General features: G+C 43.3%; 1 protein-coding gene across 3 annotated transcripts in view; it reads right to left on the reverse strand.

The window, feature by feature from the left end:
- Positions 1 to 6343: 6343 nt before the first annotated feature.
- WDR7 (WD repeat domain 7) overlaps positions 6344 to 17240 on the reverse strand; it is a 316799-nt gene continuing 305902 nt past the window's right edge. For all 3 annotated transcript variants that reach the window (XM_078060265.1, XM_078060266.1, XM_078060264.1), the window contains 2 exons: positions 14826 to 14930; positions 6344 to 9107 (listed from right to left, as the gene is read on the reverse strand). In XM_078060265.1, the coding sequence (XP_077916391.1) occupies positions 8904 to 9107; positions 14826 to 14930 (309 nt within the window). In that variant the 3' untranslated portion in view covers positions 6344 to 8903. The remainder of the gene's footprint in view (positions 9108 to 14825; positions 14931 to 17240) is intronic.

Genomic DNA, 17240 nt, shown 5'->3' on the forward strand with positions numbered 1-17240 from the left:
TCTCCTGTCACTTGAGGGATTCTGGAAGAACAGAGAAGGCTGGACTTCGGTGACAGAGTCTGGGACTCAACTACTAAATATGCCTCTTATTAGCTGTGTGATCTCGGTCATTTATCTTATGTGACCGGCAATTTTTTCATCTGGGAAAGGGAGGTAATAATTCATGGCTCTTAGGATTAGGAATTAAGCAGGATAATGAATGCGGCTAGGAGAGTGTCTGGTACAAAGGACGTACTCAGAAATACCGGCTCCCCTCCTTTTTAGAAGTAAGCACTTTGGTCTGGGTTGAAGAAAGGAAACACAGGAAAACAAGGGATGGAAAAGCGTTATCTTCCTGCAACACCGAAGCAGGACGTGAAGGAGGAGACCTGGACTTCTCAGACTTCCGCCGTCAGACGGTAACAGGGGCATAGTTAGCATTGATTGGGTATTTACTTTGTGCCACACCCTGTTCGAAGTGCCCCACCTGTACTAACCCTTCTCTTTCAAGCCTGACAACAAGCCCAAGAGGTAGGTATGGCCATTATCCCCATTTTGCAAATGAGGGGCCGCGGGCCCACAGAGAGGTATTGAATTAACAGGTGGCAGAGCCAGAGTCGAACCGTGGGTGGGTTCATCTGCTGGGAAGGAGACCCTGAGACTGACATCAGAGAAGCGTTCTGGGGATCCGCGTGGGGCAGGAGGCTCCAGCGGCCAGAGGGCGAGGCTGGGCCGCGCTGTAGAGGCAACGGAGGTCTCGGCCGATTCCTGGGAGCCTGGAAGCTGGCCTGGCCCCCCGGAGATGGCCCAGCTGAGGCGAGGAGGCTGGAGTCTTTGCACCCCCTTGGCCGGTTATTGGATGCCGCTGCCTTTGGGAAGGAGGGTGTGGCCTTGAGGACAGCGGCTCGCTTGGGCCCCGGACACTTCCGGGAGAAGGAGATGCCACTGAGAGATGCCACCTGCCCACAGGCCAGACCCCAGGCTCCTGGCGTCCTCCGCAGTCACCCTTCGCCCCCTGGAGATGTTCTAGCTTTGATTAAATGCTGGGAGCAGCTCTTCTAGGATTCTGGCGGTGGCGTGGGGGGGGGGGGACTTATAAAAGAAGTACCAGTGGGGCAAAGCGCAGCCCGTGATGCTGCCGCTGACCTTGACACACGGGCCCCCTCCTCCGCTAGCCGTTAGAGCCCCCGGCCGGCAAGAACCTCAGGTCCCCATCCATGACTGGTACGAACTCCTCATAACCGTACCCTTTGGGTCGACAAGCGAGGCAAGGGGATTTTGACTTTTTACTGGGGCAGGTGCCTTCAGCCTCCTGTTACCCTTCCTTGATTCCTTCGGGTTGGATAGATTGAACCCTTGCTGGCTGCCAGAGGGATGACAGGTTTTATTAATCACTTCCAAAGAAACCCCCCCCCCCCCGCCCCTGCCAAGGTCAGGCCCCTCTGGCTAGTGCGCCAACCTTGCTGCTCATTCTGGCAATTTCCCCCACCGGATCTCCAGACGTCAGGACCCTATCGCCGTGCACTGCTATCAGGGGCCCCTTCTCCTCGCAGCCCTGTGAACACCATGTCCTCTGGCCTCTCTTGCAAAGCGAGTTTTCGACCTGACAGACCGTATCTGTTCCTCCCCTTGGAGCTTTTCGGTTCTTTCCTCCACCACCTCCCCCGGCAGTTCTGGCATTTCCTCTTCAGTTTCTCCAGGAGAAGCAGCAGATTAGTACCTTGTCCCTGCTCCTTGCCAGGCTGTTTCATCCTGGTTGGTAAACTCCTCCTTGTCTCAATTTATCTTCTGTCTCCGTTTGACGCAGCATCTCGGAATCCAGCCCCAGGATCCGCCCCGTTCCTGCAGGTACATGTTGGCGCCGTCCCACCAGCCCCTTCTGGGCATGGGTTGTTTTGCAAGGGAGAGGCCTCTGACCATCAAGCAAAGGAGAAATACTTGCTTTAAAGAGAGAGGGGTGGGCCACTTGGGCAGGTCTGGGGAGGGTTTCCCGGAATCTGGGGATTTGAAGTTGTTCAAGTGCCTCGACCCAGATAGCCCCATCCATCTCAATTAGGGCTCTGGCTTTGGGGTGCGACCTTTGGAGGCCAAGGCTTCAGCCCGCCCTGGAACTCCCTCACAAAACAAGTCTTGGGTCTGATCCTCGGCTTACGCCTGGCTGTAGGAGATGAGGCTCTTTAGATCCTGCCAAGGAGTCTCTCTGGCTTTCATGCTTCGCCTTTAATGGGTAATTAATCACATTCAGCTTTTCACTGTCTTTTTCTAGTGTGCCCCGCATAGCCATCCAAGTCCATTGTCTTTATAATTTCTATTTTCCCTTACCTCTCAGATGCCTGCCATGGCAACCACCACAGCCACTCCCATCGGTAAGCTGTTCCAATTCATCAGTGAGGGAAGTTCCGCAGTTGGATTCCACGATCCCCTCCCGCTGCCAACAGGATCCTCCTTGGTAATGGCTCAGTGAGTGACCTGGCTCCCAAATTCCGTGTTTGTTTTTCAAGATCCTGTTTTCCTGGACCACTCCTGGCCCCAGCTGTCCTGGGTTGGGTTCTGGGAGGCAGACGGTGAGATGGAGATCCGCATACGGGAAGAGTAGAAGAGTATGGAGCGGTGTTCTCCGCATCGACACGGGGAGGGAGGGAAGCGGACGTGCAGTGAGTTTGCTGAGGGCTTTGGCCCATCCCAAGGCGAGTGCTGGAGTTGGATGGCCCTTCAAAGTTGTTCTGAAGTGGAGCTAGGGGGCTGGACTTTGCAGCTCCTTCCGGGACCCATCATGAGATGTGGTCGCCCCCAGGAGGGGGGAGCACGACCTTGGAGGAAAGGGCTCCCTGGCTGTAGGCAATCTCCAGGGCTCTGCAGACAGCTATCAGATGCCAATACTTCCAGCGCCTGGAGAATAGATGCTTCAGCCCCGGGCCCGGAGCTGGAGCTGGGCAGGGGGCAGGGCTTGCGCACTCATGGCAGGCATCCGACACGCGGTGCTCCCAGCAGACTAGAACACGGGAGAAGGAGCATGCATAACTTATTTTTAAAACAATTTTTTTTTTTTTTTTTTTTTACAGAAAATGAGACCTAGGGAACTAGTAAAAGTCAGAGAAGTCTTTTCTTAGGGTTTTTACGGTCATCTTTATTTTTAGAGTTTTTGCCTGCTAGCTCTCAAATGTCCTTTGGCGGAGAAGTCCCGTTTTCTGTAGGTGCAGTAATCTTTAGCAGGGGTGCCCACCAGTGCCTGCCAGGCTGTAAGTTTGAAGTAATTTATATCTATTCAGATCACAGAACAATTTGGACTTCCATAAATTCCTGCCTTAAAACAGCCCTTCCATCCTCCCAATTAATTTGTATTTACTCCTCAAGGCTCAGCCCAAGTGCTTCCTCTCTAACATGATTCTACCCTAGAGCACGAATCACTTCCCATGTTCTCATCGCTCTCTGCCATCTCTGTTTTCGGCATTTATCCCATCAGCGTTGTGGCCCTTTGCTAGACGGGGAGCTCATCAGCAAGGAAACTAGAACATAGGACATATGCTTGGCATATACGAAGATTCACAAATCCTTGCGAACCGAATAAAAATGTTTCTTTGCAGTATCTTTCAATTATTCATACATTTGCACTAAAGCCTGAAGTGCCACTGGGTGGGTCAAGTTCTAGACCATACATTTCACATTGGGGTAGAGTGAAGGGCTAAGGCATTTTGATACCAGTCAAGACAAGAAGATGTTGGCAATAGAACCTACACATTCAATTTCCTGTGTTTTTGGGATCCCATGAAGTCTACTCTATGATACTTTGTCCAGAGGCTTGTTCAATCTTCATAGATGTGTATTTTGAAGATACTCATCATATAAGTCATCTAAAATCATCCCTGATGCTACTGTGAGTCCTAAATTTAATAGGAACTACTTTCTTTTTGAGGGATCAGTCCTAACTTCAATAGCTGTAATCAAGCGGCCCCATCCGCCGGCATGTATTTTGGTATTTCTCAGTGTCCCCAAGTTTTGGTGAAAGACTGTCACACACAGCAACGTACTGAAGAGCCTCATGAATACAGGGAGAACCACAGAGACTCCCCTTTGGGTAAATGTCCAGACCTCTTAGTGGAGTCTAGGTAGAGATAAAAACACAGAACAAAAATCCAACAGTGTTTTCCAAAGAACACAAATAATTTACAATCTTGTTTATCCACGATAAGGACTTCTAAACATCTACTAAAAATGATCAGCTCACATGCATTGAATACATACTTTGTGCCACTCCTAACAAGCATTTTATAGGCATCATCTCATGGATCTAACAAATGCAATACATATTTACTTGAAACCAACAGCAAATCGGGCAGGTGCTAGATTCTTGCCCTTCTCTGGGAGATCGCAGAATCCGAAGGGCTCTTGGCTTGCTGTGTCCTCCTTCTGAAACAAATACAATTTGAAATCTGTAGCCAGATCTATCTTCTTAGAATAGAGTGGAATTTTTTAATGAGAAAGAAAGCATACAAATTAAGGCTGTATTTTCACTACTATTTTAATACTCACATAATTAGCCTGTGTTTACAGCATGCCTGATGTGGCCCATCCATGAGAAAACAGGGTTAGATACTTAGAGTACTCAGCATTCCTTTGTCCTGAGCTTGGCTGGAAGGTATGGGCAACCATTTGACTTTGGTTTCTTATCTGTAGGAAAGAAAAGAATCTATATCCGTTTGACGGAAATATCTGTCCCCAGAATGAATGGATCTAATCTTGCTGGTGAGAGTGGAGTCAATTGCTTACCTTCTTCCTAGAGATGCATCAGCCTCTCATTCCGCAGGGCACTAATTAGAATACTTTTATGAGTAATTTGCTTAAAGGGACCTGGGAAACTAGAAACAATGCAAATTCAGCAGGTACATGACCTCTTTTCTCATGCAAATGAACGAAACAAATACGAAGGAGGGTCTAAGACTTATGAGAGCATCCTGGCAGAACCAACATGAATCAAAAACAAGATTCTGAGAGGTGAGCACAAAACGATGTAACTGCTCAAAAACCAGTTCACGTCTTAAAAAAAAATGTACAGAAACAAGAAGTCTAAACACTCTTTTAGGCATTCACTATTTATAGTGCCGCCTCTAGAAATGTAAGGTTTGATTAAAGAGGGACGATAACCTCCAAACACACATTGTGAGCTTGGTTCATTTAAACAATTACAAGCAAAACCTCTCTGCAGTCTTTTTTAGTTTGTAAACAGCAAAAAGAACTGAACATCTAATTTTTGAAATTCTTCTGGCTTTTCTTTTTGACCTTTGGTATTTGTATGTATTGACGATCTCTAAACCATTGTACAAAAACACCTTGAAGTGTCAAGCTTTAAAAATGAGTCTTCTTTTCTCTTTCTCCTGTGCAGCTTGGATTATCTTGGCCTTGTCAAAATACATTCTCTAGTTAGAGGTTGGAAATATTTCCCTCCTGGCTCCAAAGTATTGATTTTCTTCAACACTCAGCTCTGTCAGTCAGCTGAAGGGGTGAAAGGTGAAAGTTCACCCAGCACTGCTTGGCTTTACCTTCCTATTAATGTCATGCCCTTTCCACATTTGATCAGTTTATGTGATCACCAATCATATAGGACTGGTACTGCCCCTATTCTCTCTATAAGGACACACTGAAGTCACCAGGAGACATTAAAGCAATTCCCGGGACGGACACCAGGCATCTGAACAGGGCCAAAGATGTGGCGGTCAGTTCCTTTAATATTTATCTGTTTTCTGAAAGAAAACTACACTGTTACATGATGACTGGTTCAATTTAAGCTATTCTATATTCTTATGTGAAAATTAAAGACGCACATACACAACTTACACATATAACTCTCTCTATGAGCAACGATGACCTATTTTGTTAGTCTTGCTTTTTCTGAAAACCAATTACACCCATTACCTCAGGGATTCAAATTCAACTCCAAACTGAGTCTTAAATGAAATGAGTTTAATGATCTCCGCCCAGCACCCCCAACTCCGGGGCCAACCCATGTCATGAAATCTGACAAGACAGAATTCGGTACAACGGAAGTCTATTTAGGAGCAACTTGGGGTGGAGATAAAGCACCATGCATGCAATTCCCTTGCCCAAACCACAGAGGGCGCTGTTGAGTTTCTGGTAGGAGTTGTTTCTCCCGCACTTTGGAAACGTCTTCCTGCCCTACTGTCCTTTGTGACAAGTTTGCCTTTCCCGAAGCTAGCTCTCCAGGGAAATGAATAATTATACAGAAATAGAAGGCTTAATTTGGTACCAAAGAAGGCGGGAACAGGGCGGGCAGGGGGGAGAAAGCATATGGATTTCAACTGAAAATGTTTAAGAAGAGTGAACAATGTTTTTAATGAGGAAAACAATCTTCAGTACAATTCAGTTTTATTTAACACACATATGTACACAGGGACATTCAGCACATATAGAATCTATTCAGTGGAAATGTCTTGAGAGGCAGACATTTTAATTCACTCGCTGTGCACAGTGAGTTCAATCATTACATTTTCATACAGGTGTCATGTCATGTCATCTTTTGCTTGTAAATTACCAAGGAAGCCATATATGTCTCTACATTTACAAGGATAGGTCCAAATACAGTGCCAACAAAATCAATAAAACACTAAAAGCATACACTGGGATGACAGTACAAAGTTTGCCTCAGTGCTGAGAAATCTAAGCTGTGATGAAGTCTGGGACTGTAGTTATCAAAACAGCCAAGGGGAGATTTGTGTTAACAAGAATGCAAATACTCTTTAGCAGTTAGAGACGTCTAACCATCAGGTATCATCCACCCAACTTTTAGAATAGTAATATTCTACTGGCCAATAATCAGACAGAATGTGGGACAGGCTGGCCTCTGCCCACTGCCCAGACGTTTTGCCCCCTGGGCCCCCAAGGGCTTTGTCCGGACCCCCGGGGTGTGTTCCACTGTGTGTGTGGTGGTCTGCCTATTGTCTCACATCTTTGTTTTAAACAACTCTCTAAGGTATACTTTTGCTTCATCATTCCAAAACAACTTTGTAGTCTAGAATAAATTAATCCCTATTTAAGTTCATAAAGTAAACATGTGCTGGGTATCGAGAAGACTTGGGAGCCCACTGAAAAAACCAAGCGCATCTTTTGTTTACCTCAGGTTTTTCTACCTATAATCGAACACAACGGCATGTGCACCAAACAAATAAATCTACACTGGATAGTTCTTTGTTTCTTCCTTGGAAACTACATATATAATCTTTATAAATACAATGTACATGCATGTGGCATAAATTCACTTTTAAAAGAACACCCAAAGTCTAAAACCAAGAAACAGGACAGGTTTGTCATCAATGCAAATAACATACTTCATATCAATAGGAAAGAGACGTTCTAGTGGGTCTTAATTTCTTAACATGTTCTTTAAAAATCTGTTTCAGTAAAATGACAGATGGATTTCTTCCTGAACTGTGATCCTATTTTTTTGTATATTACATAAACTCTGACAATCTACGCTTTTCCAATTAAATGCTCCCATTATCATTTTGGTTCCTCTGGAAATTTCCTATCTTCTCTGAATTTAATAAATCATTTTCTGTTTTAGCATTTAATAAACCATTGTGTCTAGCCAACCAATCAACAACTAACCAAACGACCAAATGCCCAACTATGTACAGATCAAGATTTGTTAGGAGCAATTCATACAAAATATTATTTTATGGATTTTTTTTTCCCCATTACTATGAGCAAGAACCAGCATAATTTGACATAAAGAGAAGAAAGCGACCTAGTTAAAGCTTACTTTGAAGTGTGATGGACACCCTCATTGCAATGTTTGCTCAAATAACTTGAGAGCCCTCACATTTTATATATTCTCCTGAATGCTTGTGCCATAGTTACTAATATTCTAGGACACTTGTGTAAAAGAAATGCTGTCTTCGTTTTCCTTTAATTGACCAGTTCGAAGGCTGAAGTGTAACTAACTATTCCATGACAGCTGACATAGGTCGTACACGTGGGAACTGCAGGTCTGGAAGGTTTCTGGAAGGAAGGGGTAAGGTCTTTCTTAAAAGGACCTGTAGCAACAGACATAAGAGTCTTCTTATTTAGTATATGCTATGCTTCCAAACTCAGTTCTTTATTATAAAAGTCCATTTAAGAGATTAGTTAGAGTGACTGGATAATTATATTAACTAGATCATAAATAGTGATGATTTTTTATTTTAAACTACTAAATAGACTATTAAGCAGGATATGAGCATTTTAGAAGGCTAGGTGTCTGGGAAACTCTATTTTCCATGAGGAGGAACAATTTTTTGGTGTATTTTCTCATTAATCTCCAATCTGTTAGGTATTAATAAAGAAGTAGTGGCTAAACCCTAGGAAATTGGAGTGAGCAGTTTCCTAGCAGTCATGGGGGGAAAAAACCAACCATGTAAACACGGAATCGTTTTGGTAAACAAGAATATATTTTAGGCGATCCAAAGGAAAATAACTTCGCTAATTAGGACTGCCACATTACCTCAAAACCCAACGTCAAAACCACCAGGTTTAAGCGGCAGCTCAGAGGTGGGGTTGCTGACCTGGGCTGGGAAGGCAATCACAGTGTTTACGAACTGGAGGCTTCTGGTGCACCAAGCGACAGGAGGGCTCCTGGGGCCCACAGACATCCCCCACCCCCAGCCCCGGCGGGGAAAAATGACCTAGTGCCGACAGAAGGGCCCCATCCTGCAGAGTGGTGTGTGCATGCCTCTGAATCACAGGTGACACAAGTGGGCATCTGCCCCCGAGAGCCATGCAGGAGTGACCCGGCCTCGGCCGTGCCCCTGGGGGGCACTGGTGCGGGCAGGCACTGAGGAATGATCCGATCCGTGTGAGGAAGGACAGGGGACTCTCAGCTGGGAGAACAGACGGACGGAACTCAGAGGCGGCCAGGGCAGCAGGCACCAGCGTTAGACCATGAAGCGGTGCTCCTTCCCGTCGTGGGCCATGAGGATGACGTTGCGGTTGGAAGTCCAGATGAGCCGGGCCAGTCGGAGGGCGCTGTGGGAGCCGGGCGAGGCGGGCTGCACGGGGGGCACCTGGTAGGTCTTAATGCAGCGCAGCTGAGGTGCTGAGTTCAGCATGCCGATGCTCCCCAGCAGCGAGGTGTTCATCTGGGGGGACACAGGGACATGAGAGCACACGTGTCACTTAAGGAACCCTCTCCTGGTCACTCTCTCTGCCACAGCGCTGACTGGCGTTCAGCTGAGCGTCTGTCCTTAGCCCCGACAGCGCGCCTCTCAGTGTGTCTGAAACCGCTCTGGTGCTGTTACAGTAAGTGCATAAATCCAGGGAAATCTGACTTCGTGGGTAGAACTGACAGCAGGAGCGGCCATCAATCTTTAAGAAGGGGGCTAAATTATGGATGTTAATAGAACAGCTCAGTCAGACAATCTTTGGCAATTGTGGGTACTTCACACAGCAGACCTTTCTGTTCCTTCCCATCAGGACTCCCTGCACCCCCTGAGGGACGAGTCAACCAACACACTTTGGGGACTTCCAGGTCATTCAAGGAAACAAAGCAAACTGGGATCCATCCCCGGATCCAAGCGCAAGCCATGACCCTGTCCCCCATGCGCATGTACCCACACCTTCCCTCCTCACCCCCTTTGTACAGAACTCAGTCTCTGGAAAGCTCCCGTTCATTCTGAGGGGAAACCCGGAGTCAACTGCATCTCAACACCGTATCTGTGGCTTGCTTTTTGCCGCCACGCTGAAGGGAGGACACTTTAACACTTTAATGGCAATATGTTTTTATCAGTTGATTTCTGCTTTTTGGTGGCTTTTCAGGATTTGATTTGAATTTTAAGTTCTCTTAATCCATTCACAGTAGTGGAAAAGAACACGGAAATTATGGCTCATGAACAACTATGCGTTCGGTCCAAGTGCTAAATACTGAAAGGCAGTTACCCCAGTGAACTGTTACCTGAGCAACGGGGTCTGAAGAAGCCTGTGGATTCTAAATATTACTTAATAGTTTCTCAGTATACATTTTTTTGTGCTATTGCAAATCACATGGAAAGCATACTGAAAATCAGAAAAGAGGTCTCAGAAATAGTATTTTTCTTTGCATTAATTTTCATTTCCAGTTCTTCTCTTCAGTATAACCCCCGTCTAAATGCATACAATTCTAGGGTCTTGTATAAAGCATGCAGATTATGGTTCAATGTATACAAATGGTTGACACATGAAACCTTGGCAAATTCTGGGACACATACGCTGGGTTATTGCTGATACCATGCTCTGCATTTGGATCAGTGCAAACTATAAGCCATTCTTTTCTCTGGCCCTTCTCGGCAGCACGATGGTGTCAGAGGGCGTAAATCATGGCATCTCTAGCAGGATGCGTGCAGGCTCCACTGACATTTTCACAATTTAAATCATCTTGAGTAATAACCCTTTTAAGATGACTAATGTTACTGATATTCCTGCATTAATAATAGTGCCGAACACAACACAGAGGTGAAAAAAAATCACTAGTGTACGAGGTCACATTTTAAAACCAAATGTATGGTTATCATTAACTCTTTCTGTTAAAGTTAACATTTAAAACTAGACAGTACTTTACTGTCTGTCATCCTCCAAAAACTTCTTTCCTTCCTTCTTTCCCCCCACCTTTTCCAAAAACTCCATAAAAAACAAAAATCAATGTCTTGTTGCTTTCTGAAGGTTCCCAAATAGTTTAAATATAAATAATGGTGGTGAGCTTGATTTGATAGTCCTCACTTGTACAAAAAAGTAACAGTACATAATAATTTAGTCCTCTAACAGAACAGATCCAAATGATCCAGAAAATTGGTGGTTAACATTAACTGGCATCAACAGGCATACTGTGCTTTAATAAAAAAAAAAAAATCTCATTTCTCAGTTGATAAACAACTACAAACTATTTTTCATTCTTTATGGATTTTCTATGAAAATATGTATGAAGCCTGAGTTCTGCTGGTGACTCTAAATGCTAAGGGTATCTAACATGCTCGGCCACTTATTTTTAATTCTTTCCTGCAAAATTTAGCCGCATACCAGAAACGTGTTGAGGGCCAAAGGGCGACAGGGAGAGGGTACCTTATTGGAATGCTACAGCTGGAAAAACTTCAACAAGAAGTCCATCAAGTCCATCATCCTTATGAGCTGAGCCAGCCCATGACTGACTGACTCATATATCACTTGATAAACTGATTGATAAATGCCTTCGGAAGGGTCACACAGGCTTCCTGCCTCAGAACGGGGCTACGTGAAGTTCTTTGTGGGATGGCACTGTTACACATGCGTACGGCTGGGATGAGGAAGACCCTCAGGTTAACGAGAATGTGCTGATCCTCAGACCATGCTCTCCCTGTGACCTCTTCAGAGTGGAGATAATCTGAAGTAGTAAGGGTGAGTATTTCTTTTTCCAAAAAGCTCAGCCAAACAACGCTCACTGCAACAACGAATCATGCTGTTATTCGATATTAATGTTTTCTTGACCAGTGACCATCTTACAAACTACACGAAAGGGCAATCTGAGCCTCGAATGAATAAAAACTACCCGGAGTTAGAGTATTTGGTAACCTTCAAGTTTTTCTTGATTACAAAGATACTAAATACTCATTGTGGAACATTTGAATAATAAAGAGAAGTATAAAAGAGAAAGCAAAAGTCCCCGAAATCTTACTTCCCAAAGACAATCACTAACACTTTGGCAAACTTCTTTCCAGACCTACAATTATGTGTACATATAAGGAGAAGCGGGTTTCAGGAATTTTATGTAAAACAGGCTCATATTAGAAGGCAGTTAGTTTCACAATCTGCCTCTTTCATTCAAAAAAATGTTGAGAACCACCTTTTCATGTTAATGGCCACAGATTTACAGTATCCTTTTTAAAGGCTGAAGAGGATTCTATTTTACGGTGGAATGCATCACCATAAGCGAAACCAATATCCATCTAATTTACTTTGGGCATTTCTGAGAGAGGATACTCACTAGTTGGAGGGTAGTGGTGAAATTTAGGTGAGGGAATCACAGTTGTACTTGATTTCGTTACTCAACTCCCCTCGTTCAAGGTTACAAACGGAGACCCTGATGTGAAATATTCAACTTATAGGAATATGTTGTCAGAGGATCAAAGGGTTTGGAAGATTGCCTGATGACATCATTCCATAGCTGAGTTTGTAAATAACTAGAGGGCAACTTTGGTTTTTCCCTTCCCTTTAAAAATAATGCTTCACAAAACCAGTTCTGTGAAGATTATTTTCTGAACACACAGAAACACATACAGATGTAATTCATCAAAACAGAAAGTGTTTTAATGCAATTCTCAGTGTAAGTAATGCTGCACACAAACCTTTTACTAAGTCTCACTTGAGTAATTATCCAACCAATATTTCTCATTAACACTCATTTCTCAGCAAAGATTTTAATAGCTCATAGCTTTTGTAAGGTCCTGTATTAATAAGACTTCATTAAGTTTTCAAAATATATTACAGTACATTTACTGGAATAATACAAAAGTATTATCATACATCATTAGAACTAAACAATATGTATCTAAATAAATCAGCAAAGCCCCTTTTGGGAGAGCAGCAGGAGATCCAACAATGCTTTCTTGACTCTCTTTAATTCAAATCAACCCCCCTTCTACCTCTGGAAGAGGTTTTACTGTATTTTCTGGATAAAGATGAAATGTTTCTGTGCCTTTGGCTTAAATTTCAAGACCCAACGGGGTATAATTTAAGAAATGGGCTGCATTTTACACCCTGACATTGGGTTTGGAGGCGAAGACTTGGGTGTTGCCTGAGCTGCCCCCGGGCTCGGTGCACTGCACACCCACGTGCGGCCAGCCCGAGGCGGCCCTGGGAGTGGAGCAGCGCATGACAAGGAAGCGTGCTATGGTTCCACCGTGCGCATGGCCACACGTACAGACGCGCAGGCTCAAGTGTGCTTGGCAAAGCCCAGAGGCAGCAGCACGAGGCTGAAGAGGGGAACTGGAAGAGGAGAAGAAGTATCTCGAAAAGCTACCATCTATCTAATGAATGATCTTGAGCTCTAAGGTGAGAAAGGATGCTAACCCTAATCCCCTCAATGTGCTAGGCAGGAACTTTGATAAAAACAGAAAAAAAATTCAAGGAAGGGATGATCATATCCAAACAGAACCCTGAACACCTAGATAATGGGAAAAAGGTTTACCATATGGAAAATCAGGAAAATATTGGAAACAGTTTCAAATCTGGCTAAGTTAGGAGGTACTCCTTTATAAAACAAATTTTTTTTTGTGAGAAAGTCAAGTTGGACAAAACCAAAAAGATTTGTTTTTGTTTATTCCACAAAAGAAAGCATGGACCAACCCAAGCTCCTCGAAAGCGGGGACTTACGGCTTGTTGACTCCGTATCCCTAAAGGAGAGGCCAGCACCCGGCACTTCAACACCATTGAATAAATGTGGAATGAATGTGGAGCTTTATATAAACACTCCTCTGGGATTCCAAGAGAGTGGGAAATAGCAGAAAATTTGTATCAAAGTACAGTTGGTGTAGAGAGACCACTGTGTAGAAAAACAGTTGGTGGGGAAACCCTTTAAAGAAGCACTGTTGCGAGGGTCCACTTCACGGACGCCTAACGGGCTGGTGGCGGGGACCGCAGCAATGCAAACCACAGGCCCTGCAGTGGCCCACAGGGAGAAATGGGGACCGGGGAGCTCTCCAAGGAAAAGAGTTTAATATGAGCCAATTAAGATGCTGGAGATATATTCTGGGAGAAAAGATAATGAGAAAATAAACTGGAAAACTAAATTAGATGAAGAGCAGGAAAAGTCTGTGACAGATTTGGAAGTTGTCATGCTTTAATAGCATGTTGTTAATTAAGCAATTTATTGTATCTGTTTTACATTTTATTAGGTATTGATTTTTTTAAAACTATCATCAAGTTGTGCTGAAGTCTTATTTAAACTTTCATTTTTTTTTTTAAGCTTTCAAGGCAATAAACCGAATCTCATAAAACATACTTGCATCCTAGGAAAGTAAAGGTAACAACCAAATTTTAAATTGGCTTTTCATGAAGGAGGGAGTTGATAATGTTTAATTTTTTTATAACTATCAGGAGGAAGATAATTAAAAAGATGGGATGGAGATTAATCACTGAGGACAAAACAAATTCTATTGTAAAAATTAGGTGTTCAAAGTTAATATGCATTTTAATCAGAATTAAACATAGGCATTCTCATGAACTGCCACTCAATGATACTCAGATTTTTGAAAATGTCTGGGTAGTTTGGGAATGAAAAGCCCTATGTGGGAAAGTCAGAATGCAAAAAGAAATGAGATAACATAAGCGGGATATGGAGGTAATACCCGGCTGCCCTTCCCTGGTACCCTCTGCCCCGCTGGAGCTGTCCACATCCTTGTGCAGGGCCTGCCGGGCCCCGTGCCTTTCTGGCCAGGCCCTCAGGCACGCCGTGCCCTTGCTTACCACTGAAAGGCTCTCCCTTTCCCTCAATCTGCCCTACCCTTACCCTCTGGCCCTTCTTCAGCCTTGTCGTGTCTCAGTTCAGATGTCACTTCCTCTGTGAGTTGGTCCCACAACCTTATTCTCAGGCTCCCCTCTGTATTATAATTGCTTCTTTACATGTGTCTCCCCCAGACCTCAAACTCTGTGAGAGCAGACCCCACTCTCTCCAGATGCCTAACTGTATTCTCAGCGCAGCCCGCATGCTAGCATGTGGCACAGAATCAGTCAGCAAGAAATACTTGATGTTTGTTGAAAAAGGAGGGGAAGGCAGGAGGAAGGGCTGGTGGGCAGGCCTAACAGCAAAAGCGAATCATGCAGTATACACCAAGACCCGTGGCATCTACACTTACCTGCCAGAAAGAAATGTGGCTGTCCGTATTTGAGTAGGTGGCAAGATATCGTCCATCAGGGGCAAAGGCCACTGCAGTGACTGGTCCCTTGTGTCCATGGATTGTCTAAAATAAAATGCAGCCATTAATGGTCTGCAGTCCACAGAACTATTGCACATACACATGCAAATGCATTCAATGTTGAACAAGTTATGTCATGGAGATTAGATACTGTTATGTTCTTGATTTATAAAATCAGATTAGAAAAATAGGGAAAGCAACCAAAGTTCTCTCGCTGATATATCCAAGGGCTTTATTTAATCTTGTTCTGAAGGATCTACCTGTATCTGAGTTGGAAGAACAGCATGAATCCAAAGGAAAAGCATATATTAACGGGTGAGCCAATGTGTTAATTCATTTATGTCCATTAGAGGGAATAATTTTATAATTAATTAGGAAGGTAAGCAAGTGATCACCAAATCTATGTAGGAACCTCACTCATCTGAAATGAAAAATAATCAAAGCTGTATCATAACATCCCTGTTCTGGAAGGAGTTAAAAACCATAATTTCAACCCTTAGTAATTATACATTTTTCATGTTTTATGCTTCATTTCCCACCAATAACACTGTGTTTAAAGGCATATGGCTGCAATTAGTAAACATACACGTACCTGGTGGAGGTTTGAGCACATATATAAATCAAGTACTATTAAAAACAAGTTAACAGGGATAATTTTGAGCCTCTGCCAAATAGCTATCATTGATTTAACCATGAATTGAAAAAAGGGAGTTGTATTTTAGACGAGGTCTATGATAAAAGGTCTTTACTAATAAAAAATTACACTCATTTCATGATATTAAGTTATCAAAAATACTGGCATACTAAAGCAAATTAGCATATTATTATATTAAAGTCCTTTCAGTCAACTACTAAAGCGCATACCTCTACCACATTAACCAATATTCACTCTGCTTACAAGCTGTGGGTTGGTCTTCTCCCTTTGTCTGAAAGGAATGGAGAAATATGTTCTCTTAAACTAAGACAATACCAGGAAGGTTTATTTCCATCTGCTATTTTTTGATGAACAATTGTGAACCCTGAGTCCTGGTGGGAACATCAGGCTCATTAGGTGACTCAGCCACATACATATTGTAAATTTCAGTAAGAATAGTCTCCTAATTCATAGCTGAGTGATTAAAATGAGGTAGCGAGGGAGGAGAGAGGGATGGGGATACAGCTTGTTCCTCAGTTGCTCTTTGGATTTTGTTTTTTTCTGTCATTAGACTTTCAGGGCGCTGTCGGATCCAAAATAATGCCTGTTTTTCCACACTTGGAGAAAACATGTTCTACTGGTAAAACGCTGGGCTTCGGGCTGGCAGAGAACACTGCTCTGAGTCAGGCAGCCTGGCTTGCATTTGGGCTCTACTTCTTGCTGAAGGACCCAGGGCAAAGGATGTAAGTTACTTAACCTCAAGTACCCATGGCTAGAAAGCAGGAATGATGATGATGATGATGATGATAATATCTGCCTCAAAGAAGCTCTGTGAAGATTAAATGAGTTACTAGATACGTAGCACTCTGCACAGGGATGGCACATAAGAATCCAACAAGCAGTATTAATGTTTGTATTACTTCCCCTCACGTAAAGATGACCAGACATATAGATTTGGAAGTTGTTAGGAGAGTAGATCTTAAATGTTCTCAGCAACAAAAAAAGAAATGTAATTATGTGACAAGATGGAAGTGTCAGCTAATGCCGTGGTGGTAATCATTTTTCAATATATAAGTTTATCAAACCATCACACGTACACCTTAAACATATATGTTATATGTCAATTGTATCTCAATAAAACTGGGAAAAATGATTAGACAAATGTAAACAATCATAAAACCTGATTACTTGAGTACACAATTTAATGAAAAGGAAATGCCCTAATCATATATCCCAGAATCAATGTCAGCGAGCGTACGAGATAGTCTAAAAACGGATTTCATTTCATTAAACAGATATGGTAACTATCCATGGTGCTAGGCCACTAATGTGGTGCTAAATTAAGCAACGGGGTGAGCATGCTGAATAATTATTCTGCCATCTACACTAAAATGAAAATTATTGTGGATGAGGGTAAAGAACTTAACCAATTAAAAGGGAAAAACTGACAATTCCCACTTACTAGGTCAATTTAATGAGCTCACTGGAAAACAGCTTTAATTGCTTTTTAAAATCAAGATTCAGTTCTGTTAAAAATCTGAAAGCTTACGGGGCCAATTTAAAGCTATGTTATGGTTAAGATAGTTGATTAGTAAGGCCTTGCTTTAAAACAGAGGTTGCAAACTGAAGACTCTTAAGCTGAAACCAGATTGTAGATGTGCTTGGTTCGGCCTGAAAGATGTTTCAAAAAATGTTTTCTGGGTCCACATTCTAATTCATCA

This window comes from Halichoerus grypus, chromosome 13 (assembly GCF_964656455.1).
Source record: "Halichoerus grypus chromosome 13, mHalGry1.hap1.1, whole genome shotgun sequence".
Lineage (NCBI taxonomy): Eukaryota > Metazoa > Chordata > Mammalia > Carnivora > Phocidae > Halichoerus > Halichoerus grypus.